Raw genomic sequence first — 24100 nt, 5'->3', positions numbered from 1 at the left:
TTCTGATCATGATGAGGTATGTTAACGAGAGCTGAACCAGAGCTGTGATGTAGTGGACTAGCAGTTCGCATGCATGTGTGTGTTTGTGAGATCTCTTGGATCTCTTTTTCTGCCCTTCTCACTCTCTCTCTGAGGTTGTGTGTGTTGGGACATATGTGGTGTGCTGGAATGGCTAGGTTGGAGAGGCAACAGGCTAATGTCTCGCTCTCTCTCTCCCTGTCTGTCTGTTCCAGTGGGGACCCCGTACTACATGTCTCCAGAGAGAATACATGAAAACGGATACAACTTCAAATCTGACATCTGGTCTCTAGGCTGCCTGCTCTATGAGGTAACGTATACACATATACTGTACTGTGGCATAATGTACACAGAAACCCATACCCACACACATTACTGGGATAAAGGTGGATATGAGAGCTGTTGTGTGTTTGAAGCTAGCAGGGAATTCACAGTGACATGTCCATGTGGTGCAGATCAACTGGGTGGTTGTGCTGAGCACTGATACTGACTAGTAAAATGACCCTCTCAGAACCCTTTCCACCTTACAGACCACATGAGAGGGGGAGAGCGAGGGGGACAGGTCTTACAGGTGTGTGTGTGTGTGTTGGATGTAAGGTTCTTGAATGTCTGAGGGTCAAACGTGTGTGCGTGCGTGCGAGAGAACATACATGTTTCAGTGTTATGCTTGGGGTTCTAGATGGGTGAAAGACAGACAATACCTGGCCATTGTCTCTGTCTGCATCTCCTATACTGTTTGATTGAGGATCGTGTGTGTGCGTGTCCACATGTGCATGCATGTTTGTTTGTGATGAGGTCACCCCATTATATTCACCTGACCTTGCCCACCTCCGGCATTGTGGTAACGGGACGATGCCTAGTTGCCGGGGTGGTCTCCCTTGGTGACCAGGAGGGAAAAGACAACAGCAGGTTGGAGATTGATGATGGCGCCTGAGAGATGGCAGCCATTTTATTGGCCCTTAACCAACTAGCCACTAGGAGCGCCACCTGATGTACAGTATCTCATTATAAGCTGTAGACCACACCATCTACCAAGAGTTTTCATCTGTATTTTTCGTAGCTGTCTACATGCCACGACAGGCCGATGCTGGCACTAAGACCGCACTCAGAACCCTTTACTCCAAACACAGAGATGCGTACAAAGCTCTCCCTCGCCCTCCATTTGTCAGATCTGACCATAATTCTATCCCCCTAATTCCGGCTTACAAGCAAAAATTAAAGCAGTGAGCACCAGTGATTCGGTCAATAAAAAAAGTGGTCAGATGAAGCAGATGCTAAACTACAGGACTGTTTTGCTAGCACAGACTGGAATATGTTCCGGGGTTCTTCTGATGGCATTGAGGAGTACACAAGACAAACTAAACACCTTCTTTGCCCACTTTGAGGATAATACCGTGCCAACGTCGCAGCCCACAAACAAGGACTGCGCCCCTTTTCCGTGCCAACGTGAGTAAAACATTTAAACGTATTAACCCTTGCAAGGCTGCTGGCCCAGACGGCGTCCTCTGAGCATGCGCAGACCAGCTGGCTGGTGTGTTTACGGACATATTCAATCGCTCCCTATCCAAGTCCCCACATGCTTCAAGATGGCCACCGTTGTTCCTGTACCCAAGAAGGCAAAGATAACTGAACTAAATGACTACCGCCCTGTAGCACTCACTTCTGTCATCATGAAGTGTTTTGAGAAACTAGTCAAGGATCATCTCACTTCCACGTTACCGGCCACCCTAGACCCACTTCAGTTTGCATACCGCCCCAACATATCCACAGACGATGCAATCACCATCACACTGCACACTGCCCAATGCTCTATAAGAATGCTGTTCATTAACTAGAGCTCAGAATTCAACACCATAGTACCCTCCAAGCTCATCAAGCTGGAAGCCCTGGGTCTCAACACCGCCCTGTGCAATTGGGTCCTGGACTTTCGGACGGGCCGCCTCCAGGTGGTGAAGGTAGGAAACAACATCTCCAGTTCGCTCACCCTCACACCCTTGTGGGACCCAGTGTTGTGTTCAACCCCCTCCTGTACTCCCTGTTCACCGACGACTGCGTGGCCATGCACGCCTCCAACTCAATCGTCAAGTTTGCAGATGACACAACAGTAGTAGGCTTGATTACCAACAACGACGAGACAGCTTATAGGGAGGAGGTGAGGCACTTGTAGTGTGGTGTCAGCAAAACAGCCTCTCACTCAACTTCAACAAAACAAACGAGATGATCGTGGACTTCAGGAAATAGCAGAGGGAGCACCCCCCTATCCACATCGACGGGACAGCAGTGGAGAAGGTGGAAAGTTTTAAGATCCTCTGCGTACACATCATGGACAAACTGAAATGGTCCACCCACACAGACAGTGTGGTGAAGAAGGCGCAACCTCAAGAGGCTGAAGAAATTTGGCTTGTCACCCAAAACCCTGACAATTTTACAGGTGCATAATTGAGAGTATCCTGTCGGGCTGTTCAACAGCCTGGTACGGCAACTGCACCTCCCTCAACCGCAAGGCTCTCCAGAGGGTGGTGTGGTCTGCACAACGCATCACTGGGGGCAAACTACCTAACCTCCATGACACCTACAGCACCTGATGTCACAGGAAGGCCACAAAGATCATCAAGGACATCAACCACCCGAGCCACTGCCTGTTCACACCGCTACCATCCAGAATGCGAGGTCAGTACAGGTGCATCAAAGCTGGGGCCAAGAGACTGAAAAACAGCTTCTATAAGAAGGCCACCAGACTCTTAAAAAACCTCTTAAGCCGACCCCCTACTTTTTCGAACATTCTGTTAAAAATCGCGCAACATTTTGGCGTCCTGCTACTCATGCCAGGAATATAGTATATGCATATGATTAGTATGTGTGTATAGAAAACACTCTAACGTTTCTAAAACTGGTTAAATCACGGCTGTGACTAGTACAGAACGTCTGTTTCATCGAAAAGCGCAGGAAAATCTGATCACTGGAAATGGAAAAAAATATCCATGCGCCACTTCAACCCATTGTTAAAGGTGAACCGTATTAAATGAGGCCGAGGTTGCAGTACCTACAGCTTCCACAGGATGTATAGAGTCTTCTCATTTGATTCGGATTTGATTCTTGGTAGAACCGACCAAAGGGAACCAATTCCCTCCGACCACCAACTTGATGTATTGGCCCGGTGTTTTTCCGGACATTTTTTCCAGACGACCAGCTATCGAATTTACATCGCCTCCTGATGATTTTTATCGCTTATTAACGTGTACTAATACCTAAAGTTGCATTAGAAAGGTATTTCGAAGTGTTTTGTGAAAGTTTATCGTCGACTTTTTAACTTTAAAAAAATGACGTTACGTTATGAAACGCTATTTTTTTCCGTTTATCACACAGTCTTCATAGATCGATATCTTGGCTATATATGGACCGATTTAATCGAAAAAAAAGACCCAGTATTGATTATGGGACATCAAGGAGTGCCAACAAAGAAGATGGTCAAAGGTAATGAATGTTTTATATTTTATTGTGCGGTTTGTGTAGCGCCGACTATGCTAATTCTTTTGTTTACATCCCCTACGGGTCTTTTGGGGTGTTACATGCTATCAGATAATAGCTTCTCATGCTTTCGCCGAAAAGCATTTTAAAAATCTGACTTGGTGCCTGGATTCACAACGAGTGTAGCTTTAATTCAATACCAAGCATGTGTATTTTAATGAACGTTTGCGTTTTAACTAATACTATTAGCGTTTAGCGTAGCGCATTTGCATTTCCAGAGCTCTAGTTGGGACATCTGCGTCTCAAGTAGGATCAAGAGGTTAAACAGCAATCACTAACTCGGAGAGGCTGCTGCCTACATTGAGACCTAATCACTGGCCACTTTAGTAAATGGATCTCTAGTCACTTTAAACAATGCCACTCTAAATAATGGCACTTTAAAAATGTTTACATATCTTACATTACTCATGTATACACTGTATTTTATAGCATCTATTGCTCCTTGCCTATGCCGCTCGGCAATCGCTCATCCATATATTTATATGTACATATTCTCATTCACCCCTTCAGATTTATGTGTATTAGGTAGTTGTTGGTAAATTGTTCGATTACTTATTAGATATTACTGCACTGTTGGAACTAGAAGCACAAGCTTAAACATCTGCTAGCCATGTGTATGTGACCAATAAAACATTTAAAGTAAGTATTTCACTTTAAGGTCAACACCTGTTGTATTCGGAGCATGTGACAAATCAAATTAGTTTTTTGATTTGGCCACGTGTAGGTCAATATGGCGGTCTCACTGCACCCCCTCCCCGGCCCAGACCTACCGATTGTAAGATGGCGCCGGAGGGGATGGCGGCCGTTTAATAGGCTCTTAACTAGAGGTCGACCAATTATGATTTTTCGATACCGATTATTGGAGGACCAAAAAAAGCTGATACCGATTAATTGGCCATTTTTATTTATTTATTTGTAATAATGACAATTACAACAATACTAAATGAACACTTATTTTAACTAATATAATACATCAATAAAAATCAATTTAGCCTCAAATAAATAATGAAACATGTTCAATTTGGTTTAAATAATGCAAAAACAAAAGTGTTGGAGAAGAAAGTAAAAGTGCAATATGTGCCATGTAAAAAAGCTAACGTTTGAATTCCTTGCTCAGAACATGAGAACATATGAAAGTTGGTGGTTCCTTTTAACATGACTTCAATATTCCAAGGTAAGAGGTTTTAGGTTGTAGTTAATATAGTATTTATAGGACTATTTCTCTCTCTACCATTTGTATTTCATATACCTTTGACTATTGGATGTTCTTATAGGCACTTTAGTATTGCCAGTGTAACAGTATAGCTTCTGTCCTTCTCCTCGCCCCTACCTGGGCTCGAACCAGGAACACATCGACAACAGCCACACTCGAAGCAGCGTTACCCATTGCTCCACAAAAGCTGTGGCCCTTGCAGAGCAAGGGGAATATCTACTCCAAGTCTCAGAGCGAGTGACGTTTGAAAAGCTATTAGCGCGCACCCCGCTAACTAGCTAGCCATTTCACATCGGTTACACCAGCCGTTAGGCTGATAGGCTTGAAGTCATAAACAGGGCTGTGCTTGCTGCTGGCAAAATGTACGAAAGTGCTGTTTGAATGAATGCTTACGAGCCTGCTGCTGCCTTCTCTATCAAATCATAGACTTGATTATAACATAACACACAGAAATACAAGCCTTTGGTCATTAATATGGTCGAATCAGGAAACAAAATGTTTATTATTTCAGTGAAATACGGAACCGTTCGGTATTTTATCTAAAGGGTGGCAACCCTAAGTCTAAATATTCCTGTTACATTGTACAACCTTCAATGTTATGTCATAATTACGTAAAATTCTGGCAAATTAGTTTGCAATGAGCCAGGCTGCCCAAACTGTTGCATATAACCTGACTCTACGTACAACGCAAGAGAATTGACACAATTTCACCTGGTTAATATTGCCTGCTAACCTGGATTTATTTTAGCTAAATATGCAGGTTTAAAAATATATATACTTCTGTGTATTGATTTTAAGAAAGGCATTGGTGTTTATGGTTAGACAGTCGTCCAACGATTGTGCTTTTTTTGCAAATGCGCTTTTGTTAAATCATCCCCCAGCGTTTCATCGTTTATATGCAACGCAGGACACGATATTACTAGTTTATCTCGCATCAACCATGTGTAGTTAACTAGTGATTATGATTGATTGTTTTTTATAAGATGCTAGCTAGCAACCTACCTTGGCTTCTACTGCATTCGCGTAACAGGCAGACTCCTCGTCGAGTGCAATGAGAGGGAGGTGGTTAGAGCGTTGGACTAGTTAACCGTAAGGTTGCAAGATTGAATCCCAGAGCTGCAAAGGTAAAAATCTGTCTTTCTGCCCCTTAACAAGGCAGTTAACCCACTGTTCCTAGGCCGTCATTGAAAATAAGAATTTGTTCTTAACTGACTTGCCTCGTTAAATAAAGATTAAATAAAGGTGTAAAAAAAATAAAAAATAATAATCAACCAAAAATACCGATTTCCGATTGTTATGAAATCGGCCATAATTAATTTGCCATTCCGATAAATCGGTCGACCTCTACTCTTAACCAACCGTGCTAATTATATATATATATATTTTTCTCATTGTTTATAACTTATTTTGTACATAATGTTGCTGCTACCGTCTCTTCTGACCGAAGAGACGGTCAGAACAGACATCAGAACAGAGATTAAGGCAGGAAGAAACCGTGACACAGTCAATAAAAAACTGGTCAGATGAAGCAGATACTAAGCTACAGGACTGTTTTGCTAGCACAGACTCGAATATGTTCTGGGATTCTTCCGATGGCATTGAGGAGTACACTACATCAGTCACTTTCAAGGAGCGGGACTCTAACCTGGAAGTTTATAAGAAATCCCACTATGCCCTCCGATGAACCATCAAACAGGCAAAGTGTCAATACAGGACTAAGATCAAATCGTACTACACCGGCTCCGACGCTTGTCGGGTGTGGGAGGGCTTCCAAACTATTACAGACTACAAAGGGAAGCACAGCCGAGAGCTGCCCAGTGACACGAGCCTACCAGACGAGCTAAATTACTTTTATGCTCGCTTTAAGGCAAGTAACTATATGCATGAGGGCATCAGATGTTCCGAATGACTGTGTGGTCACGCTCTCCGCAGCCAATGTGAGTAAGACCTTTAAACAGGTAAACATTCAAAAGGCCGCAGGGCCAGACGGATTACCTGGACATGTACTCCAAGCATGCGCTAACCAACTGTCTTCACTGACATTTTAAATTTCTCCCTGTCTGAGTCTGTATTACCAACATGTTTCAAGCAGACCACCATAGTCCCTATGCCCAAGAACACTAAGGTAACCTGCCTAAATGACTACCGACCCATAGCACTCATGTCTATAGCCAAGTGCTTTGAATGGCTGGACATGGCTCACATCAACACCATTATCCCAGAAACCCTCGACCCACTCCAATTTGCTTAACCCCCTAACAGTTCCACAGATGATGCAATCATTATTGTACTCCACACTGCCCTTTTCCACCTGGACAAAAGGAACACCTATGTGAGAATGCTATTCATTGACCAAGCTCATCACAAAGCTAAGGACCCTGGGACTAAACATCCCTCTGCAACTGGATTTTGGACTTCCTGACGGACCGCCCCCAGGTGGTAAGGGTAGGTAACAACACATCCGCCTACTCTGATCCTCAACACGAGGGCCCCTCAGAGGTGCGTGCTCAGTCCCCTACTGTACTCCCAGCTCAGTCATGACTACACAGCCAGGCACGACTCCAACACCATCATTACATTTGCTGATGACACGAGTTGTAGGCCTGATCACCGACAACGATGAGACAGCCTATAGGGAGGAGGTCAGAGTCCTGTCCATGTGGTGCAAGGACAACAACCTCTCCCCTCTCCATTGGGACGACAGGTAGCCTAGTGGTTAGAGCGTTGGGCCATTAACCAAAAGGTTGCTGTATCAAAACCCCGAGCTGACAAGGTAAAAATCTGTCGTTCTACCCCTGAGCAAGCAGTTAACCCACTGTTCCCCAGTAGGCCGTCATTGTAAATATGAATTTGTTCTTAACTGACTTGCCTAGTTAATTAAAGGCTAACTTAACTCGGCGTGATCAAGACAAAGGAGATGATTGTGGACTACAGGAAAAAGAGTACAGAGCGTGCCCCCATTGTCATCGACTGGGCTGTAGTGGAGCAGGTTGAGAGCTTCAAGTTCCTTGGTGTCCACATCACCAACAAACTAACTGGGCCTCCCCCTCAGGAGACTGAAATGATTTGGCATGAGTCCTCAGATCCTCAAAAGTTTCTACAGGTGCATCATCAAGAGCTGGTTGCGTCATTGCCTGGTATGGCAACTGCTTGGTCTACGACCATAAGGCACTACAGAGGGTAGTGCGAATGGCCCAGTACATCACTGGGGCCAAGCTTCCTGCCATCCAGGACCTCTGTACCAGGCGGGGTAGGTCAGAGGAAGGCCCTTAAAATTGTCAAAGACTCCAGCCACCCTAGTTGTGACTGTTCTCTCTGCTATCGCATGGCAAGCTGTACTGGAGCGCCAAGTCTAGGTCCAAGAGGCTTCTAAACAGCTTCTAACACCATGCCATAAGACTCCTAAACATCTAATCAAATGGCTACCCAGACTATATGCATTTCCCCCTCCTCCTTTACGCTGCTGCTACTCTCTCTGTTATTATCTATGCATAGTCACTTTAATAACTCTACCTACATGTACATATTACCTCGACTAACCGTTGCCCTGGCACCTTGCCTTGACTCTGTACCGGTACCCCCTGTATATAGCCTCGCAATAGTTATATTACTGCTGCTCTTTAATTATTTGTTACTTTTATTTCTTTATTTTTTTTCTATTTTTCTTGACTGCGTTGTTGGTTAAAACCTCTTGATTCTAGCCATCCCGGATCCGGGATCGTGAATACAGCCTCAAGCTCATTACCATAACGCAACGTTAACTATTCATGAAAATCGCAAATGAAATTAAATGAATATGCTAGCTCTCAAGCTTAGCCTTTTGTTAACAACACTGTCATCTCAGATTTTCAAAATATGCTTCTCAACCATAGCAAAACAAGCATTTGTGTAAGAGTATTGATAGCTAGCGTAGCATTTAGCGTTAGCATCAGCAGGCAACATTTTCACAAAAACCAGAAAATCATTCAAATAAAATCATTTACCTTTGAAGAACTTCAGATGTTTTCAATGAGGAGACTCTCAGTTAGATAGCAAATGTTCAGTTTTTCCAAAAATATTATTTGTTTAGGACAAATCGCTCTGTTTTGTTCATCACGTTTAGCTACGAAAAAAACCTGTATCCAGGAGTGTAATTATCCCCGCAGCTCATTAGCATAACACAACGTTAACTATTCATGAAAATCGCAAATTAAATTAAATTAATATGCTAGCTCTCAAGCTTAGCCTTTTGTTAACAACACTGTCATCTCAGATTTTCAAAATATGCTTCTCAACCATAGTAAAACAAGCATTTGTGTAACAGTATTGATAGCTAGCGTAGCATTTAGTGTTAGCATCAGCAGGCAACATTTTCACAAAAAACAGAAAATCATTCAAATAAAATCATTTACCTTTGAAGAACTTCGGATGTTTTCAATGAGGAGACTCAGTTTAGATAGCAAATGTTCAGATTTTCCTGAAAGATTATTTGTATAGGAGAAATCGCTCAGTTTGGTGCGTCACGTTTGGCTACCAAAAAACCCCGAAAATTCAGTCATCAAAACGCCAAACTTTTTTCCAAATTAACTCCATAATATCGACTGAAACATGGTAAACGTTGTTTAGAATCAATCCTCAAGGTGTTTTTCACATATCTCTTCGATGATATATCGTGCGTTCTCTTCTGAATCTCATGGGAAAATGCCTCCAGTTGAAGATTACGCACCAATTTAGACAAAGGACACCGGGCGGACCCCTGGTAAATGTAGTCTCTTATGGCCAATCTTCCAATGATATGCCTACAAATACGTCACAATGTTGCAGACAACTTGGGGAAACGACAGAAAGGGCAGGCTCATTCCTGGCGCTCTCACAGCCATATAAGGAGACAATGGAAAACAGAGCCTCAAAAATTCTGCTCATTTCCTGTTTGAAGTTTCATCTTGGTTTCTCCTGTAGCATGAGTTCTGTGGCACTCACAGATAATATCTTTGCAGTTTTGGAAACATTGGAGTGTTTTCTTTCCAAAGCTGTCAATTATATGCATAGTCAAGCATCTTTTCGTGACAAAATATTGCGCTTAAAACGGGCATGTTTTTTATCCATAAATTAAAAGAGCGCCCCCTATATCCAAGAAGTTAAGGGCTTGTAAAGTAAGCATTTCACTGAAAGGTCAACACCTGTTGTATTCGGTCATGTCAAATAACATTTGATTTGACCTCAAGTTAGCATTTTCGGCTCACACACAAGAAAAAGTTTCCTCTGTCCTCCCCTCCCTGTTACTCTCCAACTCTCCCATCCCTAACTCTTGGTCGTCTCTAATGTGCGCTAATGTGATTAGCATGACTTTGTAAGTAACAAGAACATTTCCTTGGACATAGACATGTTTTATATGGGCAGAACGCTTACATTCTTGTTAATCTAACCACACTGTCCAATTTACAGTAGCTATTACAGTGAAAAAAATAACATGCTATGGTTTGAGGAGAGTGCACAACAACAGAACTTTTATCATGGCAACTGGTTATTTACTTCTCAAGGTAAATAATGTACTCACATTCAGTAATCTTGCTCTGATATGTCATCCTGAGGGTCGCAGAGATACAATGCAGCATAGTTTTGTTTGATAAAATATAATTTTATATTAAAATGTATGAACTGGGTTCTACAGTTTGAACCCCCCCACCCCATTTAGATGTGTGAAGGTGTGTTTTCTGTAGGGAAGCTAATTAGCCATCGTTTATGGCATTCCTGGGAGTGTGTAAACTTAATTTTTTTATTACCATATCATTTCTGTATGTTCTCTGTAGTATAAAAATGTATCAGTTGACCAATTCGATACATTTGGGCAGACTTGATACAACATTTTGAACAGTAATGCAAATGTTCATTGGATCAGTCTAATGGTTTACACATACACTGCTGCCATCTAGTGGCCATAATCTAAATTGCGCCTAGACTCCTAAGTGATATAATGGTCTTTGTCTTGCATTTCAAAGATGATGGAACCAACATTTTTTTTTAAACGCATGTTTTTTTCTTTATTATATCTTACCAGATCTAATGTGTTATGCTCTCCTACATTTAATTTAACGTTTCCACAAACTTCAAAGTTTTTCCTTTCAAATGGTATCACAAATATGCATATTCTTGCTTCAGGTCCTGAGCTACAGGCAGTTAGATTTGGGTATGTCATTTTAGGTTGAAAATTGGGGGGAAAAGGGGCTAATCCTTAAGAGGTTTTAAAGTTTTGCCGTCAACATGAACACACCAGTTTAAGTCTCGATGTCTCTCTCTGTTGGACCACATGTTTCTGTTTGAAACCACTCTCCTCTCACTTCCCTCCCCATATAGCTTTATGCCACTGTGTGTTTGACCTTTTAAATGGGACAAATACAAGATGAGAACATGCTAAAGATTGTTAACCTCTCTAGGGTATGTGGGACGCTAATGTCCCACCTGACCAACATCCAGTGAAAGTGCAGGGCGCCAAATTCAAACAACAGAAATCTCATATTTAAAATTCCTCAACCATACATGTATTATACACCATTTTAAAGATACACTTGTTGTTAATCCCACCACAGTGTCAGATTTCAAAAAGACTTTACGACAAAAGCATACCATGCGATTATGTTAGGTCAGTACCTAGTCACAAAAATACACAGCCATTTTTCCAGTCAGAGAGGAGTCACAAAAAGTAGAAATAGAGAAAATGAATCACTAACCTTTGATCTTCATCAGATGGCACTCATAGGACTTCATGTTACACAATACATTTATGTTTTGTTCGATAAATTTCATATTTACATCCAAAAATCTCTGTATACATTGGCACGTTATGTTTTGCCTCCAAAACATCCGGTGAAAGTGCAGAGAGCAATTTACAGAAATACTCATCATAAATGTTGATGAAAATACAAGTGTTATGCATGGAATTAAAGATATACTTCTCCTTAATGCAACCGCTGTGTCAGATTTAAAAAAAACCTTTACGGAAAAAGCACAACATGGAATAATCTGAGTACAGCGCTCAGACCAAAACAAGCAATATAGATACCCACCATGTTATGGAGTCAATGAAAGTCAGAAATAGCATTATAAATATTCACTTACCTTTGATCTTCACCAGAATGCACTCCCAGGAATCCCAGTTCTACAATAAATGTTAGTTTTGTTCGATAAAGACCATCATTTATGTCCAAATACCTCCTTTTTGTTCGCGCATTTAGTACAGTAATCCAAATGCGCAGGCACTAGGTCCAGTCAAAGTCAAAAATGTTATATTACAGTTCGTAGAAACATGTCAAACGATGTATATAATCAATCTTTAGGATGTTTTTATCATAAATCTTCAATGTTTCAACCGGAGAATTCCTTTGTCTTTAGAAATGAAAGGGAACGGAGCTAACTCTCACGGGCGCGCGCCTGACTGAGCATATGGCCTTCTGGCAGACCCATGACTCAATCAGCTCTCATTCTCTCCCACTTCACAGTAGAAGCCTGAAACAAGGCTCTAAAGACTGTTGACATCTAGTGGAAGCCTTAGGAAGTGCAATATGATAATATGGATAGGCTAAGACTTGAAAACCTACAAACCTCAGATTTCCCACTTCTTGGTTGGATTTTTCTCAGATTTTTGCCTGCCATATGAGTTCTGTTATACTCACAGAGATCATTCAAATAGTTTTAGAAACTTCAGAGTGTTTTCTATCCAAATCTAATATGCATATCCTAGCATCTGGGCCTGAGTAGCATGCAGTTTACTCTGGTCACGCTTTTCATCCGGGTGTGAAAATACTTCACCTACCCCAAAGAAGTTAAGAGATCTTCTGTGACCTTGTTGTATCTATACATCTGTCTCCTGAGTGGCAGAGCGATCTAAGGCACTGCATCTCAGTTCAAGAGGCGTCATTACAGTCCCTGATTCCGGCCATGATTGGTGAGTCCCATAGGGCGGCGCACAATTGGCCCAGCATTGTCCGGGTTTGGCCCGGGGTAGGCCGTAATTGTAAATAAGAATTTGTTCTTAACTGACCTGCCTAGTTCAATAAAACATTTTAATATATCAGTCATAGTAAGTTCATTTTAGATAACAGCTATAAGTCCTTAAAAGGACCCGCGTAGGTCTGCTGTAAACAGTTTCATTTCACATGAACTTCATTTCACTTTAACTTTTAACATATATTACTGCTTACTGCTGCTCGATCATCCTATTTTTCTAACTTAATTGAGGAAAATAAGAACAATCCGAAATTCCTTTTTGATACTGTCGCAAAGCTAACTAAAAAGCAGCATTCCCCAAGAGAGGATGGCTTTCACATTAGCAGTGATAAATTCATGAACTTCTTTGAGGAAAAGATCATGATTATTCGAAAGCAAATGATGGTTTCCTCTTTAAATCTGCATATTCCTTTAAAGCTCAGTTGTCCTGAGTCTGCACAACTCTGCCAGGACCTAGGATCAAGAGAGATGCTCAAGTGTTTTAGTACTATATCTCTTGACACAATGATGAAAATAATCATGGCCTCTAAACCTTCAAGCTGCATACTGGAACCTATTCCAACTAAACTACTGAAAGAGCTGCTTCCTGTGCTTGGCCCTCCTATGTTGAACATAATAAACGGCTCTCTATCCACCGGATGTGTACCAAACTCACTAAGTGGCAGTAATAAAGCCTCTCTTGAAAAAGCCAAACCTTGACCCAGAAAATATAAAAAACTATTGGCCTATATCGAATCTTCCATTTCTCTCAAAAATTTTAGAAAAGGCTGTTGCGCAGCAACTCACTGCCTTCCTGAAGACAAACGATGTATACGAAATGCTTCAGTCTGGTTTTATACCCCATCATAGCACTTAGACTGCACTTGTGAAGGGCTAAATTACCTTTTAATGGCATCAGACCGAGGCTCTGCATCTGTCCTCGTGCTCCTAGACCTTAGTGCTGCTTTTGATACCATCGATCACCACATTCTTTTGGAGAGATTGGAAACCCAAATTGGTCTACAAGGACAAGTTCTTGCCTGGTTTAGATCTTATCTGTCAAAGATATCAGTTTGTCTCTGTGAATGGTTTGTCCTCTGACAAATCAACTGTAAATGTCGGTGTTCCTCAAGGTTCTGTTTTAGGATCACTATTGTTTTCACTATATATTTTACCTCTTGGGGATGTCATTCGAAAACATAATGTTAACTTTCACTACTATGCGGATGACACACAGCTGTACATTTCAATGAAACATGGTGAAGCCCCAAAATTGCCCTCGCTAGAAGCATGTGTTTCAGACAAAAGGAAGTGGATGACTGCAAACTTTCTACTTTTAAACTTGGACAAAACAGAGATGCTTGTTCTAGGTCCCAAGAAACAAAGAGATCTTCTGTTGAATCTGACAATTAATCTTAATGGTTGTACAGTCGTCTCAAATAAAACTGTGAAGGACCTCGGCATTACTCTGGACCCTGATCTCTCTTTTGAAGAACATATCAAGACCATTTCAAGGACAGCTTTTTTCCATCTACGTAACTTTGCAAAAATCAGAAACTTTCTGTCCAAAAATGATGCAGAAAAATGTATCCATGCCTTTGTCACTTCTCGGTTAGACTACTGCAATGCTGTACTTTCCGGCTACCCAGATAAAGCACTAAATAAACTTCAGTTAGTGCTAAATACGGCTGCTAGAATCCTGACTAGAACCCCAAAATTTGATCATATTACTCCAGTGCTAGCCTCCCTACATTGGCTTCCTGTCAAAGCAAGGGCTGATTTCAAGGTTTTACTGCTAACCTACAAAGCATTACATGGGCTTGCTCCTACCTATCTCTCTGATTTGGTCCTGCCGTACATACCTACACGTATGCTACAGTCACAAGACGCAGGCCTCCTAATTGTCCCTAGAATTTCTAAGCAAACAGCTGGAGGCAGGGCTTTCTCCTATAGAGCTCCATTTTTATGGAACGGTCTGCCTACCCATGTCAGAGACGCAAACTCGGTCTCAACCTTTAAGTCTTTACTGAAGACTCATCTCTTCAGTGGGTCATATGATTGAGTGTAGTCTGGCCCAGGAGTGGGAAGGTTAACGGAAAGGCTCTGGAGCAACGAACCGCCCTTGCTGTCTCTGCCTGGCCGGTTCCCCTCTTTCCACTGGGATTCTCTGCCTCTAACCCTATTACAGGGGTTGAGTCACTGGCTTACTGGGGCTCTCTCATACTGGCCCTGGGAGGGGTGCGTCACCTGAGTGGGTTGAGTCACTGATGTGGTCATCCTGTCTGGGTTGGTGCCCCCCCCTTGGGTTGTGCCGTGGCGGAGATCTTTGTGGGCTATACTCAGCCTTGTCTCAGGATGGTAAGTTGGTGGTTGAAGATATCCCTCTAGTGGTGTGGGGGCTGTGCTTTGGCAAAGTGGGTGGGATTATATCCTTCCTGTTTGGCCCTGTCCGGGGGTGTCCTCGGATGGGGCTACAGTGTCTCCTGACCCCTCTTGTCTCAGCCTCCAGTATTTATGCTGCAGTAGTTTATGTGTCGGGGGGCTAGGGTCAGTTTGTTATATCTGGAGTACTTCTCCTGTCCTATTCGGTGTCCTGTGTGAATTTAAGTGTGCTCTCTCTCTCTAATTCTTTCTTTCTCTCTCTCTCGGAGGACCTGAGCCCTAGGACCATGCCTCAGGACTACCTGACATGATGACTCCTTGCTGTCCCCAGTCCACCCGGCCGTGCTGCTGCTCCAGTTTCAACTGTTCTGCCTTATTATTATTGGACCATGCTGGTCATTTATGAACATTTGAACATCTTGGCCATGTTCTGTTATAATCTCCACCCGGCACAGCCAGAAGAAGAGGACTGGCCACCCCATATAGCCTAGTTCCTCTCTATGTTTCTTCCTAGGTTTTGGCCTTCCTAGGGAGTTTTTCCTAGCGACCGTGCTTCTACACCTGCATTGCTTGCTGTTTGGGGTTTTAGGCTGGGTTTCTGTACAGCACTTTGAGATATCAGCTGATGTACGAAGGGCTATATAAATAAATTTGATTTGATTTGAAAGGCTTCATATAGTATTCCAGTGTTAGTTATCCACTGAGCTTTACTTTTGTTCCTGCTCTCCCCACTCCTCTCCCTACTGTCAGAGTTTAATGTCATTGCTTCGTGAATTAATTTGTGTGCTCGTCCACACTTACATTATCTCCCTTTCCCTCTCTCAGCTAGGCCTGCAATAATTTATACAGTACGTTAATACAGCAGATTAACAGACATAAATGTTCTGTTTTCCCACATAATTTGTCATGTTCTATGACTACGGAATGAAAGAAAGAAAAAGTGATTGCATCTGAAATGTAGTTCTTTACAACAGTTGAGTCAGGAGGGAGAGGGGGAGAGCTAGATAGATAATAGAGAGGGATTAATGCAGAGGGATCAATATTCATTAAGAGAAGCTAGACCTCTTTATACATTCTCTTTAACACGGCTAGGGCCTCATGCTTACACACAAGCTGAACTATAGAGGACACACACGAACACACATACACTGGACAGCTAGAGGGTAGAGGAGGAGGCAAAGAACCAGCTAGAGAGAAATTGAGGTGTTTGTGTGTGTATGTGTGCGTGCCACTAGCAGCCCCTTAGACAGACAGACAGCAGGCGTGCGTGTGAGGAAGACGACCCTGGAATACCAATGAGCTGACCCCCCCCCCTCCTTCCTTCACACACATACACACACACACACACACACAGGCCCCCGGAGGTCATAGAGCGAGTCAATCATTTCGCCCAACCTGAAATGAGCCTGTGTGTTCGTGTGTGTGCAGGGCCGGCAGCTGTCAGGGGCCAGGAGTAGCAGACATTAATGAACCAGATGAATAGTGCAAAAATTCCCAAATACAAACAGGACAGTTGACATTTTTCATCTGTCAAAGAAGAAGATTCAGGAAAATACCATGGTCCTTGTTTAACCCTTTACTGGCTACAGCTGCTGCCTGCCTCCCCCTCCTTTCTCTGTTTTTCTCTCTTCTCTGTCTTTCTCCTCTCTCTCATTAGCTCGCTCTCTCTCTCTCTCTCTCTCTCTCTCTCTCTCTCTCTCTCTCTCTCTCTCTTGGAATACATGCAGTAACCCTACATATCCCCTGCCCCACACACTGTGCTAGTGTGGGTAAGTGATGGTGCAGCGGGGGGAATGTCCAGGGGAGAGACTTCCTGCTGAGATTCTAGCACAATCATCCTTATTTCTCATTGGCCGATGTGACAGAGGCTGTCTTAACAATATCCACCACTCATTGGGCTCCTTGATCTCTATTTTATCTCCTCCTGTTGGCACTCTGAGATGGAGGGACCGGCCAAGGGATAGAGAGAGGGGTATAGTAACGGCTTCAATGGAAGCAATGTGTCTCGTTTTCTATCCTCCCCTCGTTGCTGGGCAATTTTCCAGTTGCTTGATTAAGCGGTGGTAAATTATAAAGCTGGTGTGAGGAAGAGAGAGGACAGGGGGAGAGAGAGCGTAACATCTGGAAGAAAAGTGACACCAGTCTCAATGGCTACTACTGCTGATGTCTGCCTCCCATCTCCTAGCTCTTCCCTGCCTCCCCCTTTCTCCACCCTCCCTATAGCTTCCTTCCCCTCTCCGCCACTATTCATCCTCTTTGTGGCTACAGTCTTCATACTGGAAACAGAGAGATGAAAAATGGCATGCGCAAGTTCATCTAACTCTGGGGAAGTAGATAAAGGTCCTCATTGCCAAAATCCTGAGGTATCCCTTTAAGTCCAATGGTCATTGAGAAGGCCACATTCAGATAGTGTAGTAGTGTTTCAGTAGTGTGTTGTTTGTCTTCCACGAAGCAGAACATGTGTGTCACTAAATGATCTCTCTCTGCCTCCCTCAGATGGCAGCTCTCCAGAGCCCGTTCTATGGCGATAAGATGAACCTGTACTCTCTGTGTAAGAAGATAGAGCAGTGTGACTACCCTCCGCTCCCTTCCGACCACTACTCTGAAGAGGTACTGCTTCAACACCCACTTTACCCTCTTTCACCCTACCATCTCTCCCTCTCTCTCACCCCCAAATCACCTCATCGTACTGTGGGGTCTGGAATTATTGACACCCTTGATAAAGATGAGCAGAAATGACTGTTTAATTCAAGTATTTGACCTATATTGTATACAACATTGTGTAAATTATATTATTTTATACTAATGCAATTGCTCGGAGAACGATTTTGTTGAACAAGTAATACTGTTATTTTCTTCAAAAAAGCAAGGGGTCAAATTTATTGACACCCCTGTTTTCAATACCTTTCAATACAATATATATTCTTGTGAGGATAATGGCACTGAGCCTTTTTCTAAAATGAGTTGGAGAACACATTGGGAGGGATCTTAGACAATTTTTCCGGACAGAATCCTTCCAGGGCCCGGATTCCCGATAGTGAAAGTTACATAGGCTTAGGAGTGTTTTTAACGATGCATCTTTCCCAGAACATCACGCAGAGAGATCGTTTTCTAAATGTGTCGTTGAGGCTTGTGTCGAATCTGATAGGGTCGAAAGGTAACGCTGCCTTCGGGTCTGCTTTCCATTCAAATCTTACCCTAACATTAGAATTATTGCACCATACTGATGACAGTTCAGCTCCTAGAAAGATATTACCTAAGGCTGCAAATATTGAGACGGCTTATTGTAATGTCTTCCCAGAATCATGCACTAAATCGAGATTTGGCACCTCATTGCGCACATGCTAGGCTGCACAGCGTGAAATATATAGGGACATATTACGGACGGTAGCCTACAAGTAGCAAAATAGAACTCTGAACATGAAAAGTATTTCAATTTTATTAAAATAGGCCTATAGCCTACTGTATTTATAGTTTAATGCAGTCATCTCAGTTTTTATTTGAAGTATGTTTTTATATGTCGCTTGTTTGTATCAAGTGCGGAGACATTGGCAACTTTGTATTTTAGTCAACTTTGTTCTGAGGTTATCGGTGAGGACAGAAAGACATAGAATAACATGGTTTATGTTTAGTGGAGATTGTCTGTGTATAAAGTGATGCTGATGGACAAAAAAAACATCTAACGACAAAATTAGCTGTTCCACGAGTGGTCTGAGGCAGGCGTTAGATTACGAGCGTTTTCAAGAGCAACGTTAATGCAATGGTTTTGTGAACAGCTCGGCGATATAACTGTGCTCCTACGAAGGTTCTAACAATGAACTTTGCCTTTAGATGCTTTTGGGAAATTTTGCAATGGCATGTCTCAGTCTCTGGACTTGAACCCCATTAAAAACCTGTGGTTTGAATTGAAGAGGGCAGTACATAAGCACAGATGAAGGATATCAAGAATCTGGAAGTATTCTGTGAGGAGTAATGGTCTAAGATCCCTCCCAATGTGTTCTCCAACTCATCAAACATTTTAGAAAAAGGCCCAGTGCCATTATCCTCGCAAGGTGGTGTTTTAAAAGGTATTCCAAACAGGGGTGTCAATAATCTTGACCCCTATCTTTTTGAGAAAATATATATTACTTCTCTGAGCAATTGTATACGTAAACAATAATATAATTTCCCCAATTTTATTTTTGCCAACAATATACATTTTTCATATACAGAATTTCAGACCTCACTGTAGATCCACCTATACAGATGTTGGATCTTAATTTGACACTTTTCATTGCATGAGGGCAAAAATCCTTTAACAGGAGGATTTGAATATCTGAAAAATATTTAGTCACCGCCAGGGGGCAACTGGAAGCGGTGATTTAATATACAATGCAGTACTGTACCTACATTTTACCTTATGTAGTCTATGTGCAGGCTACAGCACGTCTCTTGTTAATTCATATGTGGGTTATAATGAATTGACATTTGTAGGGGGTAGGTGTATTTTTTTGTTAGTGAAATGTAGTTGATTTAGATCAATTGTTTTATTGAATGTTGAAGGCAAGCAATAGGCAAAATACATTTTTGGAATTGTATAAATGTATATTTATTTTTTGGTCGAGTGACCATCTTATTTACATAAGTATGTATTCAGACCCTTTACTATGAGACTTGAAATTAAGCTCAGTTGCATCCTGTTTCCATTGATCATCCTTGAGATGTTTCTACAAATTGATTGGAGTCCCCCTGTGGTAAATTCAATTGATTGGACATGATTTGGAAAGGCACACAGCTGTCTATATAAGATCCCACAGTTGACAGTGCATGTCAGAGCAAAACCAAGCCATGCAGTCGAAGGGATTGTCCGTAGATCTGGGGAAGGGTACCAAAACATTTCTGCACCATTGAAGATCCCCAAGAACACTGTCCTCCATCATTCTTAAGTGGAAGAAGTTTTTATCCACCACGACTCTTCCTAGAACTGTGCACCCCTGCCAAACTGAGCAATTGGGGGAGAAGGGCCTTGGTCAGGGAGGTGACCAAGAACCCGATGGTCACTCTGACAGAGCTCCAGAGTTCCTCTGTGGAGATGGGAAAACCTTCCAGAAGGACAACCATCTCTGCAGCACTCCACCAATCAGGCCTTTATAGGTAAATTGGCCAGATGGAAGCCACTCCTCAGTAAAAGGCACATGACAGCCCGCTTGGAGTTTGCCAAAAGGCACCTAAAGACTCTCAGACCATGAGAAACAAGATTGTCTGGTCTGATGAAACCAAGGTTGAACTTTTTGGCTTGAATGCCAAGCATCACGCCTGGAGGAAACATGGCACCATCCCTACGGTGATGCATGGTGGTGGTAGCAGCATGCTGTGGGGATGGTTTTCAGCGGGACTGGGAGACTTGTCATCATTCGTGGGGGACGACATGCTTACTGTGGCCTTGTTAAGTTCAGTTACCTTCCCTTTCTTGGGTACAGGTGGGCATTTTGAAGCAAGTGGGGACAACAGACTGGGATGGGGAGAGATTGAACATGTCTGTAAACACACCCGCCAGCAGGTCTGCACATGCTCTGAGGATGCTGCTTGGAAGGTGAACACGCTTTAATGTCTTACGTTGGCCACGGAGATCGGGGGCACACAGTCCTCGTGAGCGGTGGGGGCCCGCGTCGCCAGCTCCGTGTTTTTTCCCCTTAAAGCGGGCAAAGGTGTTTAGCTTGTCCAGGAGCGAGGAGGTGTGTCCACGACGTGGCCGGCTTTCCCTTTATAGTCTGTGATTTTTCTGGACTCACTTCCACATGCGTCTTGTGTAGGAGCCGTTAAATTGCGGCTCAGCTTTGTCCCTGTACTGTTGTTTTGCCTCATTGATTGCCTTACGGAGGACATAGATGGTCTGTTTGTACACGTCCATGTTCCCAGTCACCTTGCCATGGTTAAATGTGGTGGTTCGCTCTTTCAGTTTTGCACGAATGCTGCCACCTATCCATGTTTTTTTGGTTTGCATAAGTTTTAATCATCCCAGTAGGAACAACATCCTCTATCCATTTCCTGATTAACCCAGGCACCGAGTCTGTGTTTACGTCAATACAATTCCCAGAGGCGACCCGGAACATTTCCCAGTCCGCGTGATCAAAATAATCTTGAAGCATAGATTCTAATTGGTCAGACCAACATTGAACAGTTCTTACCAAGGGAACTTCCGGCTTAAGTTTCTGCCTATAGTGCGCGTGCATGAGTCTCGCTAGTCGCTACCCATCTTCCCCCACCCAGCCCCCATATCACCCCTCTATCACCACATCCAGGAAAGAGAGAGACAGGAAGGGAAAGAGCGAGATATGGAGAAGGAGATGGAGGGATGGGATGGGTGTTGCCTGCAGCGACTGTCTGGATATAAACAATGCTCCTGAAGCATCGGCAGGAAACTGTCAGCTGCTCATCTTTGTTGTGTCATTTACTGTCTCCTCCATTTGCTCCCCCCTTCTCTCCCCCCTCCACCTGACACCATCCCTCCGTCCCCCCTCCATTTCTCTGCTGCGAAGAGGCAAATCAGTATTTTACATATCTGAATCTCTTCATTGCTAATCCCACTCTTTCTCCATTCTGTGGGACTAAGACTGTTTGCATTTGCATCACACACACCCTGACACACACGTGAGCACACACACTCACTTTTACACTGTTCTTTATTAAGTTGCTAATCTGTTCTTTATTTTACTCTTATTATTATTATTATTATTATTATTATTATTATTGTTACTATCTATCCTGATGCCTAGTCACTTTACCCTATCTTCATGTACATGTTTACCTCATATCATATACCTCATGTTTACCTCTGCATTGATCTGGTACTGATACTCTCTGTATATAGCTCCATTCTTGTGTATTTTATTTTATTCCTCGTGTTACTTTTTATTTTTATTATTATTTTTAAACCCTGCATCGTTGGGAAGGGCTTGTAAGCAAGCATTTCACTATAAAGTCTACACCAGTTGTTTTCGGCTCATGTGACGAATACCATTTGATTTGACACACACCGTACTCTGCATGACGAGGACTCGCCGGGCCTAGTGTCACGCAACAGCAGCCAGGAAGTTGGCAGGCGGTTACCATAGTGACCTTACATAGGCGCTTTCGATCTTAATTTTTTACCTTATTTTTTTTTTATGATGGCGGTCGCTGTTCCACCTCTGAACCGTCTATCTGCTCCAATCAGTGGCTCCGCTCAGCTTCAAATGTAAAGGCTGTCTCCGAGACGGTGTGTGTGTCTTTATGTAATACACGTGCATATGTCTCTGCCTGATTTGGCGATGTGCAAGCCGTGTGTGTGTGTGTCTCTCTCAGGTTGGCTGGAAGTCGATTCACAAGGCTGTGGGGAAATTAACATACTTACCCCCTGCTGTATTTTGTTACCACACCTGTAGCTTGTTAGCTGCTATTAAAACAGGAAGAGGGTGACAATGAGAGATTTGTGTTTCTGTCATTAGATTTGTTCATTTGTCTGGAATGTTCTTTTAACACGAGACAGGCGGCTCACTTTGTGCTGTCTCTCAGTATACTGTCTAATAGCTGATATCTCTGTCTTCCTCTCTCTGTTTTCTGTCTCCATCTCTCTCTCTCGCTCCCTCTCTCTGCCCACCCCTCTCTTTCCACTCCTCTCTCCCTCTTCTTCCTCTCTCCATCTAGCTGAGGAAGGTGGTAGATATGTGTATTAACCCCGACCCAGAGAAGAGGCCGGACATCATGTATGTGTATGACGTCGCCAAACACATGCACGGCCAGACGCAGCAGGGCAGCTAAGTCTACACCTGAGGATACAATACAACCCGCATCTCTTCCTCTCTTCCCTCCTCCTTTCATCCCTCGCTTCCACATAAGGACAGGCAGACACCAATCTTGTCTTTCACACAATCATGTATTGAGAAGTTCTGAAAAAAAAAAGTTATGTAATGTAGGTGTTTTGTTTAAGAGAAGGGGGTTATTTACAGTGCATTCGTAAAGTATTCAGACCCCTTCACTTTTTCCACACTTTGCTACTTTACAGCCTTATTCTAAAATGGATTAAATGTTTTTTCCCCTCATCCATCTACACACAATACCCCATAATGACATACAGTTGAAGTCGGAAGTTTACATACACCTTATCCAAGTACATTTAAACTCCGTTTTTCACAATTCCTGACATTTAATCAGAGTAAAAATTCCCTGTCTTAGGTCAGTTAGGATCACCACTTTATTTTAACAATGTGAAATGTCAGAATAATAGTTGAGAGAATTATTTATTTCAGCTTTCATTTCTTTCATCACATTCCCAGTGGGTCAGACGTTTACATACACTCAATTAGTATTTGGTAGCATTGCCTTTTAAATTGTTTAACTTGGGTCAAACGTTTTGGGTAGCCTTCCACAAGCTTCCCAAAATAAGTTGGGTAAATTTTGGCTCATTCCTTCTGACAGAGCTGGTGTAACTGAGTGGGGTTTGTAGGCCTCCTTGCTCACACACGCTTTTTCAGTTCTGCCCACAAATTTTCTATGGGATTGAGGTCAGGGCTTTGTGATGGCCACTCCAATACCTTGACGTTGTTGTCCTTACGCTATTTTGCCACGACTTTGAAAGTATGCTTGGGGTCATTGTCCATTTGGAAGACCCATTTGCGACCAAGCTTTGACTTTGACTGATGTCTTGAAATGTTGCTTTAATATATCCGCATATTTTTCCTTCCTCATGTTGCCATCTATTTTGTGAAGTACACCAGTTCCTCCTGCAGCAAAGCACCCCCAACAACATGATGCTGCCACCCCTGTGCTTCACGGTTGGGGATGGTATTCTTTGGCTTGCAAGCCTCACCCTTTTTCCTCCTAACATAACGATGGTCATTATGGCCAAACAGTTCTATTTTTGTTTCATCAGACCAGAGGACATTTCTCCAAAAAGTACGATCTTTGTCCCCATGTGCAGTTGCAAACCATAGTCTGGCTTTTTTTATGGCGGTTTTGGAGCAGTGGCTTCTTCCTTGT

The 24100-nt window shown here is 42.8% G+C and overlaps 1 protein-coding gene across 2 annotated transcripts in view; it reads left to right on the top strand.

The window, feature by feature from the left end:
* nek7 (NIMA-related kinase 7) overlaps positions 1-23057 on the top strand; it is a 146730-nt gene extending 123673 nt beyond the window's left edge. For both annotated transcript variants that reach the window (XM_024421572.2, XM_024421564.2), the window contains exons 8-10: positions 234-328; positions 17600-17713; positions 22769-23057. In XM_024421572.2, coding sequence (XP_024277340.1) covers positions 234-328; positions 17600-17713; positions 22769-22882 — 323 coding nt within the window. In that variant the 3' untranslated portion in view covers positions 22883-23057. The remainder of the gene's footprint in view (positions 1-233; positions 329-17599; positions 17714-22768) is intronic.
* The last annotated feature ends 1043 nt before the right edge of the window (positions 23058-24100 follow it).

The sequence above is a fragment of the Oncorhynchus tshawytscha genome, linkage group LG01 (genome assembly GCF_018296145.1).
Source record: "Oncorhynchus tshawytscha isolate Ot180627B linkage group LG01, Otsh_v2.0, whole genome shotgun sequence".
In the NCBI taxonomy this organism is placed as follows: Eukaryota; Metazoa; Chordata; class Actinopteri; order Salmoniformes; family Salmonidae; genus Oncorhynchus; species Oncorhynchus tshawytscha.
This window is presented reverse-complemented; position numbering and strand designations above follow the sequence as displayed.